The following is a 16,349-nucleotide window of genomic DNA, read 5'->3' on the forward strand; positions in this document are numbered from 1 at the left end:
ATGTACGGACCTGTGAATTATTACGGTTAGTTTTGCCGTTTTTTGTCTAGTGCCCCCATACCCCATGGTGAGCCGAAACAGACCGAATTTTTCCGGCTCATCCCGATTTCCGTGCAATTCGCAACTAAGCTTCTTACGAATCAACTCGGCGCCGTAGATAACTCCATGAGAAATTCATACAGAGCAGTATGAGCTTTCGGATATCAGGCAAAATGTCAGCTAAGTCGGATGAAACAATTGCCACTGTCAGTTTTCTACTAAATATCTAAGCTCAGTAGCTTTTATTTTCCTCATTCTTTCCAAGTTACATTCCATTTACGACTATTTTGAAAGGCTTTGCATTAGTCCAACTACTGAGATTATACTCAACGAAGACATTTAATTCAAGATGACCATTTGCGACAATGTTCTATATAGCAAGGCAGCTGCCGGAAAGCTATGCAATGTAAGCTTGCAACATATCCATAATGAGCTTCAGCAAGCGACAAAAAAGATCTGTTGAGATAGTAACATTTGAATGAAAAAGGCAGCTAATCTTCTCCAGGCCTTGGTTCTCAGACTAGTGACGAATCCTCTTGTGGTCCAACTCGCCAGAAACGCCGGCTTTGATGTTATCTGGATAGAGATGGAGCATTCTACCTACTCTATTACCGAAGCAAGTGGCCTGACCAGTGCTGCTATGATGGCCGGATTAACGCCTATTGTTCGCGTACCATACCAGTGCGGCATGGGGTACGTCCAACAAGTTCTCGACTCCGGGGCAATGGCAGTAGTTTTTCCTCATGTTGAGACAGTCGAGGCTGCCAAGTCATGTGTCAAGATGTGCAAATTCCCACCGCTTGGAAAACGGTCCCTGTGGTTGCAGCAGGCGGCCGTGGGCCTGAAGACTTTGCCGATGCAGGAAATGGCCAAGGAGGTCAACTCTCAGGCATCGGCAGTGGGCGTCATGATCGAGTCTGCGGATAGTATTCCGAACGCTGATGCTATTGCGGCCGTGGAGGGAGTTGATCTTCTCATTGTCGGATGCATTGACCTCTCAACAGACATGGGTATCCCCGGGAAGATTGAAGCACCGGAATTCCGTGCGGCATTGGAGGCTGTCAGTGTGGCCTGTCGTAAACATAATAAGGTGTTCGGCTTGGCTGGAACAGGGCTATCAACACCTTGGGTGCCCGCTTGATTCTAGGGCATGTCGATTCGAACCTAATTGCAGTTGGAGCAAAGGATTGCGTGGAGAGGATTGGAAGTGTTGATAGAACTGTTCTGCTGAACTAGAGTTAGGTCTACGTGTAAATATGGCTTGAGGAAATGATGATTATTGCAAATACTCATCTCTTACCAGAAAATTATATTGCCATCGTATTTTAAAATGAGGAAATATCTTTGCTCTAAAGCTTCTGGATTGAAATTTTGGTTAAAAACGCGATGAAAAATACTATATTTTCTCTCCCCTTTTTCCACCCTTTCTTAACCTGCGCTATCCCTACGATTGGCTATTGATGGAGATGATGAAGATGATGAGACCTAAGTATTTCCTAGTTTCGAAGAAGTAGTGGAGATGGAAACTGGTAATTCTGATGGGTAAAAACGATGTCTCATAGGTCTTGGATACAGTGGCACCACAAAAGTCTCCAACCCTCCTACAGACCGTCTTTCATTCTGCCGCATTTTCTGCTGGTCCAAACTTGGCTATTATCACTAATACTTATTAAACCAACTATTTGGCTCTGAAATAAGGCCAAGAAAATGTTCGACAAGATGTTCCAAAAGATGTTCCAAAAGATGATATGGTCGTAAGAATCCAAAAATCTTATACAACACGATAAGCGTGGCTCTTTATAGGATTCCTATCATTCTAGGTAGGGTAGGCGGTATATTAGATTGGAAAGGGCGGTGTGTAGGAGGGTTGGAGACTTGTGTGGTGCCACTGTATCCAAGACCTATGAGACATCGTTTTTACCCATCAGAATTACCAGTTTCCATCTCCACTACTTCTTCGAAACTAGGAAATACCTAGGTCTCATCATCTTCATCATTTCCATTAAAAGCCAATCGTAGGGATAGCGCAGGTTAAGAAAAATGTGAGTTTACTAGTTATGAACTTATTTTAGGGCTTCAAAACTAATAGATATATTAACAGTGTTGCTAGCTGCTTAATATACTAGATAATACATAAAAGTATTAGTGACGGGCAAGATATATATTTACGTATACTGAGTTACGCTCATAAAGATACGATTATCGGTTGGAGCAAAACGCTCCTTATTTATCTCTCTTGGAGGATCCTACTCAATAGAAATAGGCGCAGTATCTATAAGCTTTTACACCTAAGTATAGTGATGCTGCCACTAGGTCGATACGAACTACGCCATGGTTGAAGAGGTAGATGGTAAGAACCAATTATAGGGTAAACAAAACATAGGAAATTCAGGAATGTCAGCCCTTACAGTCCACATATTTCATACCATTACACTGTTTATATAAGCAAAAAGGGGGGACACACTACTGAGCATTGACCTACGCACCCCACTAAAATCTCAGTAGGGCCCTACTGACCTTGGTCCTGTCTCTCTGCCCAGACGGCTGTTGATTGGTCAGCTAGGCACATGAGGATAGTTATTCGAAACTAGGCTGCATAATCAGCGCGTATATACAGTTTTCTCGTGTACAACACCTTCTTTTCGGGTTATCTATCCAGTTATTTATGGATCACCGAGTAGCGGTGTGCAAGAACAGTTTTGTATGCGTTTGTCCCTCAGAAAACAGTTTTCGGAGTAACGATATAAATATACCCCTGAGAGAACCAGCAGAAAATATTATTGGAATTTACTACCAACTATATATCCATCCTCCTTTTCATCTCATATCCCTCTTCATTCTCAATAATCCAAAGACGCAATGTGAAAGAGTCGCAATAATATATTACTCTCTAATTTCGTCAACCTTGATCGATATAAAGAGCGTAGGTACAGTGCTAATATAAGTGAGCATGTACGTACTACAGAAACCTATTAGAGGAAAAAGCCTATATATAGGTGTCGGGGATTGCCCTGGGCATATCCTCAACGCTACGTATATAGATTACCTAAAAGTGTCAACTCTTTAGTCCTACGAAGGCCCTTAATAATTCAACAAGGAATGTTTTCTTAGATTACCCAAGGTATAGATAAAATATAATAGAAGTAAATAGAAGTAAATAGAAGAAAAATAGAAGAAAAATAGAAGAAAAGGATCATGTCTCCATAATCTAGACTATCCCGCCTATATGCATGGACCGGTAGTTTGATAGCGACAAATCATAGCAGCCGCTTTGTCTGACGAGTTGTATGTATATTGCCGATTCTTCGATCGTACATGGCTTAATAGCCATCAGGACCCTTGTGACCAGCACTTGAGCCACCGAAGGCGCCTCCAGCGAAGCCGGGACATTCAAGACGCACACTGAGGAATCCAGGGTCAAAGATTGCTTCGGAGATGCACACGCCCTGTTCAATGGGAGATCCATGGAACGGTAGGAAGTATTTGAGTTCTCCTATGAACGAGTCAATAAATGTCCGGAATTGACTTGAAATTTCGCCCTCACCTGAGCAGTCGTCCGTGTTGAACACACTCACACCCTCGCAAAGGAAAGCATCCTTGGTATCCAAAACTGCCTTGAGCGAGTAGAAATCCACATTCCACTGCCTATTTATTGTCGTTTTGTCACATGTGATACTCGTCGCGGTGATAGCAGCCTTGAACATGGGCTCGCCGTGAGCAGGATAGCCAGCATCGCAACCATTTCCAGCCTCCCATGACTGGAGCTCAACGCTAGCAACGGGCACTCCTGCGTTGGCGCCGAGAGCCAGCGCGACCAGGGAGACGAGAGTCTTTGTTTGTTAGAAACAGGGAATCCTGCATGTGGTGAATGCGAACTAACCTTTGAGAATTGCATCTTGACAGGTAGCGGGTGATATCCTGTAGGGTTCTTGAGAAGAGGCCGGTTGGTCGGATTGATGTCGAATGGTCGAGTTACCGCCGAAAGATTCTTTAGCAGGTCTCAGGTCCCATCCTTTTAAGAAGACCCTCGGGACTGCAATGGCACGCGAAAACTTGTTTGGATCGAATAACATGCCCTGAGCATGCTAGAGTCGGATCCTCATCTGGTGGAATGCAGGAACGCGCAGATCCTCAATCGGGCATGATTTAGGAGCTGTTCAAGCCAATGTATTGGAGGAGAAGGCTGCGGAAGGGTTGGAATGTGCCGATTTGTGGGAGTAGCCAGAGAAGCTTGGCAAACAGTGGGAGACGGAATCTCAATCCGTAGGAATGCAGGAACGTAACTTTCTTCAAGGGCCTCAGGGGTTCAAGCTAATGCAGGGGCACACTAGCGTCATACCCGGACATGAACTGTCGAGGTTGGACATCAGCACAAACACGTTGTGAACATGAAACTGGAGATATTTAAAAGTTATTCCGACAAAGCTTTTATGCTTGTCAATTAGCTACAACATTCTGTGTTACAGTAGGGCCTATGTACCTGGGCAGGGATGGTATAGCCCTGGTTTGACGGCTTGTCCCCTTGAGGAACATAAGAAAGGCCGGAAATATTCGCTATTTGTAAATCCGAATATCCACCAAATGAAGACCACGAGTCATTAATAGTCCTAAGAACCAGAGGTTTGATTTATGTGAATAATGCGCCGCGCTACCATAGGGAGGAACCAAAAGATATTGTAAGTGGGCCTAATTAGGCGGCAATAACTATCTGTCCGGGAGTTTTGAAAAAGAGGTTTAGAAAGGTGCCATAAAAAATGGAATCCAAAAATGGTTTGAAAGACGATTATATAAATACCCAGGAGGAGATTCGGAAGAACTAAGAAAAAAAGGTATTGAGGCTCATTTGCAAAATCTCCTTGGTCCGCATGATATCCAGCCACCGACAACATGCAGGCCCCCCACCATGTCCGAGAACCACCTGATACACCAGTTCCACCAATTTTATTGGGGAGATAATTCACGTATCATCGCCCACATTACAAAAGGATCTAAGGTTTCCCAGGCCTTGGGGCCAGCTTGAGCTCCAACGGGGACAAACCCTTGTTTTCGCCAGTAGTCGCCCAAATTCTCCCTGATCACTCGAATCATAATTCGCACGGGTTTGTTGTCTCCTGTGGCTCTTCGCCGCCGCAAAACTTCTTCTTCGCAAATTTTCACCAGCCGCCCGGCTATTCCTTTCCCTCGGATTTGCGGTGTAGGCGGAAGGGCCACCACCGCGAGCTCGTAGTCTCCCGGGAGGGAGACCTCATTTAGAATTTGGTCAATCCGGTCATTGACTTGGTCTTCCACTGCATCGGTAGCGAAGTGGTCAAGGGGCTTCCAGAGCGACTCGTCTTTCCAAGGTTTCATACTGGCAGTGCCTACCACGTCGCCATCGGAGAATGCAACGGCTGTGAACCCATCACTGCCCAGTTCATCTGACAGTTCTGAATCGCTTTTTAATCGAATTTTGCCGGGATCGAACTTGATCTTATCGGTATGGCTAACGAGATAACTCTCGTTAATCATGCGTGTGAGCTTCGGTAGCCATGGTTGCTTGAGGAGTTCTGACGAGGTAAACAGCTCGGTCTGGATAACGGGCTTGGGCTGCATTTTCTGGCGCGGAGATTGGATCCGGTTGGGAAAAAGTCGGAGCTAGGATTCTCGAGGTTTGAGATCGATGGCGCTGTGTGTTTCATGGATTTATTAAGTTCAAGTGGGGCGTGCAATGAGTCACGAATACTACACAACTCTTTATCATCACCGTGGGTGGACTTGTCTCGTGTGTCTGATTGGGCCAATATTCCCGGAGAGGCGGGGCCAGCTGCGTTAAGCGGGTAGCCAGTCCATCAAATGGACCGGGGGATTGGACACCGCCGGAGACTACTCCTGGAGAGGCCCTTGTGGTGGATGAGACGGTAATAAGCTCGATGAAACACTACCAGAATCTACAACTAGTAGGCTCGAAAAGCTTCTATCAGACAACAACTACTTCGAGTTAACCTTACAGGCACGCGGATTTATATGAGAAGCTCTTTGACTACTAACCTTGGGAGGCACACGTATTTATAGGGTCCTTGACTGAAGACAGCTGTGCTTGTAGATGGTAAATTCATAGTAAATACAACAGATGTAAGCCAAATCAAACCAAGCAACTAAGCCGTGGGAACAAAACTAGCTCTACAAATCATTTCGGAGATTAATTAATCTCCCCCCATCCTCCTCTAACAACCAAGCAGGTACTGGAATAGTCCAAAAGCTGTATGCAATCACGGATGCTCAATTCACGGCACTGGACCAAGCCAAGACCGTAATAGAGTGCGACTACTGAGGAGGCCAGGAGCATCGGCCCGCCACGACTCAAGCAGCGACGTAAAGGTGCTCGGCAACCAAGCTTGCCAAAGACCGGAATGTTGTGTTGGGGTTTGACAAGACCTGAACGCTGATCTGCACCCCGAACTCCTTAAACAACCAAGTTTGCAACTCCACGCCGATCATGGAGTCCACTCCATGCCGCGCGACGGACACGCCGTCCATGTGGAACTTGTCAGACTGCATTCCCAGGATTCGAGCGGTCCTGCCCATAATGTGCGTTCCAAGGATATCCATGACTTCGGTCCTTGATTTGCCTGCTAGAGAGGCAGATGTGATGGACGATTGGGCTCCGTCACGAGCCCCTTGTGCTCCTCCACCTGCTGCATCTTTTTCAGCAGCAAGACTCTCTAATGCCGCGCGTAGCGAGCCTAGCCGAGCATCCTGAACCCAATACGCGTCGGACATGTCTGCAGCTGATGCTTCGATAACCGCCATGACAGCTAGTGGCTCGAGGCCTAGCACGAGTCGGGCATCGTCGATTGGCGATATCGGAGAGATGCTTTGGTTGCTGGATGACTGCCCGGCCCCACCCACGGTGCTTCGGACGATTGCAACTTCTAGGGCTATGAGCATCTCGCGCTCATCTATCCCAAAGGGATTCTTTCGCGTGAGGGAGTCCGCAATCGCCACGTTCTCTGCCACGACACCCACATCCTCGATCATGGGAAGGGCGATGGAGCAGCCTGCGAGACCCCGCTTGCGGCGACAGAGAGCCAGGAAATCCAGATAGCTGTTGCCGGCACAGTAGTTAGCCTGGCCAGGATTGCCGAGGACAGCAGACAAACTGCTGGTCATGATGAAGAAATCAAGGGTGGTAGTGCCAAGCGCTCTATCAAGAGCCAAAGCCACCTGCATCTTAGGTTTGAGAGCTGCGTGATACTGCTCTACTGTCATACTTTTATAGAGTCCATCCTGCGATATGTCAGCCAAAGTGACCTTCCAAGGTCTCTACTCGGTGGCGGGTGCTGACTTACACGGAGGACCATGGCCGCATCAATGACTCCCCTGATCGGCCTGGTGGAGGATACATCTGCGACAACGCGTGTGACCGCCGCTTCATCGCTTGCGTCAACACAGAAGACACCGACAGAAGCACCGGCCTCCTCAAGCCGCTTCACGACACCCGCAGCTTCGGCAGTGGCGGTTCCGGACCGTGAGAGGAATACAAAATCCCGACAGCCTCTCTCCAGCATCCAAGTGGTCAAGCTGCGCCCAAGGCCGCCAAGACACCCGACCAGTATGTATGCACTATCGGAAGAGAATCGAACCTTAGGGCGGGGTGCACGAGACTGTGAGAGTAAGCACAACCGTTTCGTGGATATTATAATTATACTGTGGGAGGCTATTTACCTTGATTTGACTTTGACCGTAAAGGATATTGACGACGCCTGAACCCGTCTTGGCGATCTCTTGACGGACATGCTCTATGTTCGTCAATTCCCCAACGTCGAAGCACGGCGTCAATTCCTCAGTGCAGACGTGGTAAATATTGGAAAGAGCAGCCACACTCTTCTTCAGAATATCTTGCAATTCTAATCCGTTATTGTTGTCGTATGCCTTAGCAATCCCGCGAAATGAAACATTAGCACCTCTTGCAAATGGTCTGGAGTCCAAAGATCCATCCAATTCGATATCGCTGAGAACAAGCTTTGATCCTGCGGGTATGCAACTCCAGACATCGGGAATGAGCGAGGACGGCGAGCTGGCGACAACAATGGTCGGGGGCTCCGAGCGAGCAAATATTTCCTCCACATGTGCAATGTTATCCTCGGCAATAGACACTTGGAATCCTAGCTGAGCACCAAGCTTTGAGATTGCATCCCTCAGGAGCGGTGATCCGGGAAGGACGAGTAGATGATCGCCGGAGGTGGCGCTCGCGGAACACAGAACGGCATCAACAGCTTTGCACAGGTATGGAAGGCTGGATGCGTAAGCCATAGCCTTGCTGTCCATCACTACAAAGTGACTGGTGACAAGCCTGGTCTCAATTATGTGCAGTGTCTTGGCGCACGCTGCGACCGTCCGACCTAGGAGACTGGTATCAAGCCCGGCGCCGACGCGCTCCACGGTGCCCGTGACGATGCGCACTCGACCTCGATCACTCGCTCCCGTGCTTAAATCTTCTTTACTGAGCTCGGAATGCGAGACCTGAATCTCAGCCTCCAATGGAAGAAGAGGATGTGTGGATAGCTCGTTCGTCTCGAAGACCACCTCGTCGCCCTCAATATGGCCGATGTGATACGCCCCTGAGTTGAATGGTGTTGTCTGATGCGGTTCCTCGTGATGAACTAAAGAGACAAGGTCGTCATCTGGCGTGATACGCGCCACCATTGTTGTCTCGTCTTTGGTCAGCCAAAATTCGTTGTCCTTTCCAGAAATTAAAGCAGCCGCAGTCGAGAGATAGTGCTGGACTTCACAGGCTAGTTTCGTTGGGTTAATTTCTCGATCGACATCCAATAGAACTATTTTAGCTGCAGCCATCTCCGATCGGACAACACGCAAGAACCCTTGAGCAATTCCCGCTTCAGCGCAATCGCCTTGGTTGGCACCGCGTGTTATCCAGACGATCGGCTTCCCAGATGTCAGTACTGATTTGAGATTGTCCCAAATCTCTGCCGAGGGATTTGCTAGAATTGAGCCTTCAGTCTCATCTACAATGACCGTATCGCAAGGTAATCCGTGCAGATCATTGGACAGGCTGGTGCAGTTTGTGTTCAAGTGAGTAGCAAGTAAGGAGAGCCCAGACGAACTGACCACAACCGTGGAGATGCTGGAGTCGGAAGGCGAGTTCACTGCCGTGCTGATTTCTTCCCAGGATATTCTTGAGTAAGGGTTTTTGGGCCGTGGAGACGCGCTCGTGGCTGGAACAGCCGCGTCGTAAATAACAAGCTTAAGATTTTGGATCCTAAGCAGGCACCGATCCTGGCTGCTAAAAAGCTCCACGTTCTGCTGAAAATACCTGGCCCGGGTGTTTTCCGTCCATGTTAGGCACCGGCCTTGACTATCCATTTCGGATTGATCTGGGAAATTGACAGTCATTTGCTCAATCTCAAGCGGAACCACTCCCCAGGCCATTTCTTTATGGAGACCACGGTGCACAGACGCAATGACTGCATGGAGGCAACCGTCAATCGTGGAGGGATGCAACATGTACCGTGATTCTTGATTGATCGAACCAGACTCTGTGCGAACTTTCACTTCCGCTGCAGCAACACGATCTTTGCCGTTGGCCCTGACGTTTTCCATACACTGGAAACTCGATCCATAATGGAACCCAACACGATCAAATGCCCTGTACCACAGCTTCCCCGGAACTCGCCGGTGCAATTGACTGACTTCATACGGACAATTTGATCGTTTAGTAGAACCGTCGATGGACTGTTTTCGGATTTTTCCAGTGCTGTGGATGGTCCATAGCCCCTCCGTGGTAGTTGACTCAACAGAAAATGCGTACCAGCCTCCCACGGCCTGTTGAAGGCGCGTGTGCACCTCAATTCCTTGGTCATCGTCGGGAATGAGCAGCGCTCTTGGCATGCTGATGTCCCTGAGCGTCACGCCAGCGGCTTCATGCGGATCTATATCCAGCTGTTGAAGGAGGGCTTCGATCGCCAATGATATATGACCGGCAGCAGGAAATACGGTATCTGTACCGAGATTATGGGCTGAAAACCATTCCACATCGCGCTGGCGAAGGATGTTCTTCCAAGTTGAGGCGTTGGCGGATAGTCCAAAAATCTTGCGTCCCAGAATATCATGGCGGGGATGCTTTGATCGTCTAAGCTCGGCCACAGCACGGGGTTCGTTCCAGTATTGCTTGTCGTAATTCCACTGATATGATGGCAGGTCTGGTAAATATTTAGGCGTAGAGCTCTTACCCTTGGAGTCTGGACCTCTTGGTGTTGTGACCGACTTTTGTATATTGTTGATAAGGTCGAACTGGACGTCCACACCTTTCAGGTACAGCTCACCAACCGTTTTGAGCAGTGCAATGGCGCTGTCAGCACCTCGCTTAAATGTCGCGACGTGATGCTTCTGCAAGCCCTCTGCGGCAAAGACCTGTTTGAGGGGACCAGCGAGTGCCGGATGGGGCCCTATCTCGACAAGAATGTCAACGTCCGCGTATGATTCAGATTTGATCAAGGTTGTCACAGCCGAGTTGAACTGGACACGGTTTCTGAGATTCTCACACCAGTATGAGATGCCCAAGTCCGACTCCGCGAGCTCAGCACCTGTCACAGAGGAGACCATTGGAGCAAATGGTTGACGCCAGGCCAGGTCCTCCTTGGTGAGGTTTGGATGCGCATTTGAATAGAGTTCGCTATACAATGGAGCAACATCATCCATGTGAGGTGAGTGATAGGCTTTCCCTGTCTTCAACTCACGGTTGAAGTCTCCGGTCTCGTCCAGGATACCTTTAACAATCGCAATATCCTCTGATCTGCCACTCAGGGTGACGCTCTTCGGCGAGTTATCACAGGCAATGGTGACGCTACCGGCCACTTCTTCCGGAATGTAATCCTCAATCTCTGTGGCCCCCAAGCCCACCGCTAGCATTGTTCCAGCAGATGCAGCTCGTGCAACGGCGAGACCACGGAAATAAGCTGCCAGTATAGCCTCAGGTGCAGAAATTCTACCTGCTGCGTAAGCAGCCGCAATCTCGCCGCTGCTGTGGCCCACAGTAACTGCTGGATCGACACCCCACGAAACTAGCAGGTCGACCATCGCTATCTGAATAGCCGTACATGCCGGCTGTGAGATTTCGGCGTTATTGACGGGACTCGACTTAGCTGCAGCCTCGAGAACGGCCCTCAGGCTCCAGTTTGGGGCTGGCTCGGTCTGACTCAGGATTTGGTCTAACGTGTCTATAGTTTGAAGGAAATGAGGAAAGTGTTGCATAGCGTCGTACCCCATGCGTGCCCACTGAGCTCCTTGGCCGGTAAAGACTAATCCAACCTTGCTTGGTTTGTCCAGTTGCGATCCGTGGCAAAAGCTGTCGGTATCAAATGCCTCTGGTACTCGGTCCGCGAAGGCAATCGTGTAAGCTCGGGACGCAAATCGAGTCCTCCTGCAGTTCAAGGTGTATGCAAGATCGGGCAAGTGATAACCGCCGGCAATCTTCTGGTGGCTTTGGATATTCCGAGTGAGGGTGACCTCGTCGTGGGCACTCATGGTTACCAAGAAAGGTCTGCCCCCGTCTTGGTACTCGTACTTTGCGGACGCTTTGGGCTGGCCATGTTCATACCAGGGACACAGACTCTCAACAGCTTCGATCACCAGATGCGCGTTGGTTCCTCCGTATCCGAAAGAAGATACACTTGCTCGACGCACGTCGAAGTCTGTTGGCCAGGCCGTATGTTCCGTCACAATTTTGACATTCCACTCCTTTTCTTTAATGTTCGGGTTCAGTGTTTGAAAGCCGTGCACTCCTGGAATTTGACCTTTCTCTGTGCTCAGCGCCGCCTTCATGGTAGCAAAGATTCCAGATGCCTATTGATACAGCCGTATTAGAAATGAGATAATACAGCATGGTCAAGATCCACTTGCGGGAGGGGAGCTTACGGCTTCGCTGTGGCCAATATTAGATTTCACGGCCCCAAGAAGCAGGGGCTTCTCAGAGTCCCGGGTATCATTCATACCAGCTGAGACTGCCCTCACTTCGATTGGGTCTCCACTGGGTGTCCCGGTTCCGTGGCATTCGAGGTATGCGGTCTTGCTCGGGTCCAGGTTGGCCCTTTTATATGCCTGTCGAAGAACACGCTCTTGGCCAAGCACATTGGGGAAGGTAATCCCCATACCTTCAACTTTACCGTTCGTGTTGACTGCAGATGATCGGATCACGCCACTATGTGAAAAGTAATGAATAAAAATCAGCCATCCTTTCTCCGTAGTCAGTAACCCGTTCGAGTTATTGCTTACCGAATAACATCTCCATCTCTCATGGCATCAGACAAGCGCTTAAGATAGAGAGCACCGACACCTTCGGCGCGCCCGTACCCGTCTGCAGATTGATCGAATGTATGACATCTGAAAAGAGTCAATTCCCAAATCTAGCGAAAGGCAAGAAACCATATACACTTACTCTGATGTGGGAGAAAGGACCCCTAACTTTGCGGTGTTCATGTGTTGATCCTGTGATATGTCTCAGAGGGTACGTTCAAATTGATCCAACGTATCACAGAGGGGCACCTACCACGATAAGAACCAGGTTGACCCCCCCAGTTATGGCGGCATCGCAATCTCGTGCGCGTAGAGCAAGGCATGCGTTGTGGATTGCGTATACCGAAGAAGAGCAAGCCGTGTTAATTGTGAAACTTGGACCATTCAGGTTGAAGGTGTTGTTGATGCGGTTGCTAATAATGCCGACATCGACTCCCGTGGCCGCATAGTTGTGTCGGAAGTCGCGTTCGAAGATAGACATCTGCTGGTAATCACTAGTGAAACTAGCGACGTAGACCGCGGTATTGGTGCCCGCCACTTGATCTAGTCGAAGTCCGGCATTCTCGATGCACTCGTAGGAAACTTCGAGCATCTTACGTTGTTGCGGATCCAGCCATTGGGCTTCAACCGGCGTCATATTGAAGAATGTACAGTCAAAGTCCTCGAGGTTGCCATCTAGAAAGTAGCCTCCCAAGGCCGAAAATGATCCCGGACGGGAGAGGTCGGGGTGGTAATGCGCATCGATATTGAACCGATTGCTGGGCACTCTTGGCGTTTTCACAGATCTTTGTTCCCGAAGCATGTCCCAAAATTTGGGAACAGAATCGACGGACCCAGGAAGGCGGCAAGCTGTTCCACAATATAATCAGAATAAGAAGCAAGCAACAATGGGCAAGAGGGGAGGGGAAAATCTCATACCCATGCCAACAATGGCGATGGGCTCCAACGAGACCTCTTCTTCCTTGACGAACGGCATTGCTGGGTGTGGCTGGTGTGTTTGATTTGGGTGTCTACTTAACTTGAGACGTGTTACATTTGCATTCGTGGCACCGCGAGCCCGGCTTATATAGTGGGCAATCAATAGAGATACAAGGTGAGGTCAACGGAAGACAATTCCTGTTTGTCGCCCGGTCCGAAGCCCACATGAAAGCTCGGACATCTGGAAAGAGTTCGGCCGTAAAAAGGTTGGTGAGTCTGGAGTGCCTGTAGCAAAGTCAGATGAAGCTTAGGCTATCGTGTAAGTTTCCATTTCGAGAAACAAAGAAGACGTAATACTTCGATACTGTACGTGACGTATGTGATTTCTCGGGGGCGCTAGTCATGCAGGGCTCGGGCCGCAGCTCGGGGCCATCACTGCAATGACTGAACGATAGGGCTCTGTACAGAGCATACGCAGTCCGCAGGCAGGATTCTATGAGACAGTGCAGTGCTTATGATGGTCTCCCAGACTATAAAACCAGGGCCCGGATAGATAAGTTTCTTCTTCAGTATACCGAATTTGGCTGAATACGTGCAAATCCACATTCATATTTACGAACGATGAACGGAACTGAAGACATCCTCGATGTCGCCATTGTTGGCGCAGGCAAGTTATTTCAGCGGGTTTCAACACAGACATCGCGTCCTGGAACTAATAAATCTTGCCAGGATTCTATGGCCTCAAGGTTGCGCGAACCTACCTACAACTGAGGCCGGACACCCGTCTTGCAATCTTCGAAAGAGACTGCTCTGTGGGAGGTACATGGAGTCGGGACCGCATTTATCCCAATCTTGTGGCTCAGGTCGAGTATGGCTACTTCGTAAGTGGAATCGGGGTAGTAAGGTAGTGGCCGTGAGCCCCTCTCCCTGCTAACCGCATGGCTAGAATTACCCCGACACTCCAATGCCTAAAGATGGGGCCACAGACAACAACTTGGTCTCGGGGGAAATGATCTTCAAATATCTGGATAAATATGCAAATGATAATGATCTCAAGAGACGCATCCGCTTTGAAAGTTGGGTCTCGAACATCGAACGTTGTGCTCAAGGTTGGAAATTGACAGTCAACGGTAATACTGTTCTATCTAGAAAACTCATAATTGCGACCGGGGTTACCTCGATTAAGAACTCGCCATCATTCGAGGTCAGAAGCGACTCGATCCCCGTGATTCATAGCCTTGATATTGCGTCGAATGTGACCAAATTCTCGAATGATCAGGCCCATCACTTTGTGGTGGTGGGTGCGGCCAAATCAGCGTATGATGTGGTGTACCACCTTTGCACCCTTGGCAAAAAGGTGACCTGGTAACTATAAAAGACGGCTTTTATTCGTGATATGGAATTAACTTGATAAAGGATCATTCGACCGGAAGGTTCCGGACCGATGCCGATTATGCCCCCCGACGTGCTTGGAATGGTAAGCCATGCCCAACATTTATGCCTACAATTCATTATTTACTGACTGTAATCACCGAAGAATACCATCACCCTCGGCTCCAATCGGATGACGAACTATTTTAGCCCCTCGCTGATGACTACGAACTCGACGCTCGGTGCTTTCTTTCATCGAACGATGTTGGGCCGCGGCTTGACCAAATTGTTCTGGAACTTCATCACGGGCCAAGCAGAAAAGGCAGCAGGGTTTGGAAAAGATGGCGGCTGGATCGAAGGGCTACGGCCTGATGTACGCGACGCAAGGTGTGTTTCACGCGACCCGTAAAGAAATCATTTTGTCTGACAAGACATGAAACAGCTGCTTCTGGTGCGATAGTTCAATTGGCTTAATCACTATGAGTGACTTTTGGAGCACCCTCAAGAAGGGCGACATTACCATCCTGCGTGATAATGTCGACTATGTGGATGCAGCAGGGGCAACTCTGCGGTCTGACAAGACGGTCGCTGCCCAGTATATGATCTACTGCACCGGATGGGGCGATCATTTCAGTTTCTTCTCTCCAGAGGTGAAAGAAGAGCTTGGAATACCACAATCTGGGGCTACAATGTCTCAGGGATATTCTGCCAAGTCAGATTCAAACTGGCAGGCCCGCGACCAGTTAGCGGACGCAGTGGTCGCCAGAAAGTTACCACTTTTGGCAGCTGGACCGAAGGATTTCAAAAAGCCAGATCCCAACCGTGTCTGGACACAACGCCGTTGGCGACTTTACAACAGATGTGTTCCTATTTCTACGGCAAAAGACGATGATCGGTCGCTTGTCATCCTTGGCCAGATACATACTACCCAGACCCCTACGATCGCGGCCATTCAATCCCTCTGGGCCGTTGCGTATCTGCTGGGGGAGGTAGATACCCCCAGCGAGGAGGCTATGGCCCAGGAGGTGGCCGAGTGGAATGCCTGGACCCGCAAGAGGTATCTGGGCGTTGGTGAGAGGTACCCGTACGCGCTTTTTGACTGGATTCCGTATCTGGATCGTCTTCTTCGCGACCTTGGAGTCAATTCCCAGCGCAAGAAGGGCATGTTTGCAAACTTCCTCGAGCCACATGGCCCGCATGATTACACCAGTGTTGTTGAAGAGTATATGATGGCGCAGAAAGAGAAAAAGGGAAAGTCATCGAAGAGTTCGATGACTTCGAGCGTAGTTAACGGACAGACAACTTCCTGATGCTTGATTGTGGTCGTGATGGGTGTCACATGGGTGGTAGGCTGGGTGATAGGCTGGGTGATAGGCTGGCTTGTCTCAAGTTTCTCACAAGGATTCGCCGAAAGTGGTCATGGAAGAGGCCGATATTCCTGCTTCTCTAGAGTCAATAGTTTCAAGACGTCAAGAGGCATGCAGGAAATATTTGAGTGATACGCTCTGCGATACTTTTATAGCAGATGTTGATGATGGCAGATAAATCTCGAAATGAACGAAATATATTAAATAAAGATAGTTGTAAGACAGTCGGCTAAAGGCTTCGTTCGCCAGTGTGGTAGTAGTTGGATGTGTTGTGTTGGAGAGGAGGAGCAGGGGGTAAGGTGTGAAATGGATTGAATTGACTTCTTGTCTAAGTAATGAAGACAGAAATATGTGACTGCTGAA

The 16,349-nt window shown here is 49.0% G+C and overlaps 5 protein-coding genes across 5 annotated transcripts; 2 read left to right on the top strand and 3 right to left on the bottom strand.

Moving 5' to 3' along the window:
- Window positions 1-388: 388 nt before the first annotated feature.
- On the top strand, window positions 389-1,180 carry N7498_005529 (HpcH/HpaI aldolase family protein; the record flags this gene model as incomplete). The annotated part of the gene is made up of 2 exons (XM_058452591.1): window positions 389-445; window positions 545-1,180. 2 exons carry the CDS (start codon window positions 389-391, stop codon window positions 1,178-1,180), a joined length of 693 nt encoding a protein of 230 aa, XP_058309129.1.
- Window positions 1,181-3,359: 2,179 nt separating this feature from the next.
- On the bottom strand, window positions 3,360-3,934 carry N7498_005530 (uncharacterized protein; the record flags this gene model as incomplete). Its single annotated transcript, XM_058452592.1, has 3 exons — window positions 3,360-3,532; window positions 3,584-3,869; window positions 3,920-3,934. 3 exons carry the CDS (start codon window positions 3,932-3,934, stop codon window positions 3,360-3,362), a joined length of 474 nt encoding a protein of 157 aa, XP_058309130.1.
- Window positions 3,935-4,980: 1,046 nt separating this feature from the next.
- N7498_005531 (uncharacterized protein) lies at window positions 4,981-5,631 on the bottom strand (the record flags this gene model as incomplete). The annotated part of the gene is made up of 1 exon (XM_058452593.1): window positions 4,981-5,631. The coding sequence occupies one exon, from the start codon at window positions 5,629-5,631 to the stop codon at window positions 4,981-4,983; it is 651 nt and encodes a 216-aa protein (XP_058309131.1).
- Window positions 5,632-6,378: 747 nt separating this feature from the next.
- N7498_005532 (type I polyketide synthase) lies at window positions 6,379-13,306 on the bottom strand (the record flags this gene model as incomplete). Its single annotated transcript, XM_058452594.1, has 8 exons — window positions 6,379-7,305; window positions 7,368-7,682; window positions 7,744-11,880; window positions 11,953-12,235; window positions 12,310-12,417; window positions 12,473-12,522; window positions 12,584-13,179; window positions 13,249-13,306. 8 exons carry the CDS (start codon window positions 13,304-13,306, stop codon window positions 6,379-6,381), a joined length of 6,474 nt encoding a protein of 2,157 aa, XP_058309132.1.
- A 242-nt stretch (window positions 13,307-13,548) lies between these two features.
- Window positions 13,549-15,929, top strand: N7498_005533 (flavin-binding monooxygenase-like family protein; the record flags this gene model as incomplete). Its single annotated transcript, XM_058452595.1, has 6 exons — window positions 13,549-13,567; window positions 13,978-14,129; window positions 14,195-14,613; window positions 14,665-14,725; window positions 14,786-15,006; window positions 15,080-15,929. The coding sequence occupies exons 3-6, from the start codon at window positions 14,213-14,215 to the stop codon at window positions 15,927-15,929; spliced, it is 1,533 nt and encodes a 510-aa protein (XP_058309133.1). The 5' UTR covers window positions 13,549-13,567; window positions 13,978-14,129; window positions 14,195-14,212.
- Between the last annotated feature and the right edge of the window lie 420 nt (window positions 15,930-16,349).

This window comes from Penicillium cinerascens (assembly GCF_028974065.1).
Source record: "Penicillium cinerascens strain IBT 15544 chromosome Unknown contig_5_segment0_segment0, whole genome shotgun sequence".
NCBI classification, from domain to species: Eukaryota; Fungi; Ascomycota; class Eurotiomycetes; order Eurotiales; family Aspergillaceae; genus Penicillium; species Penicillium cinerascens.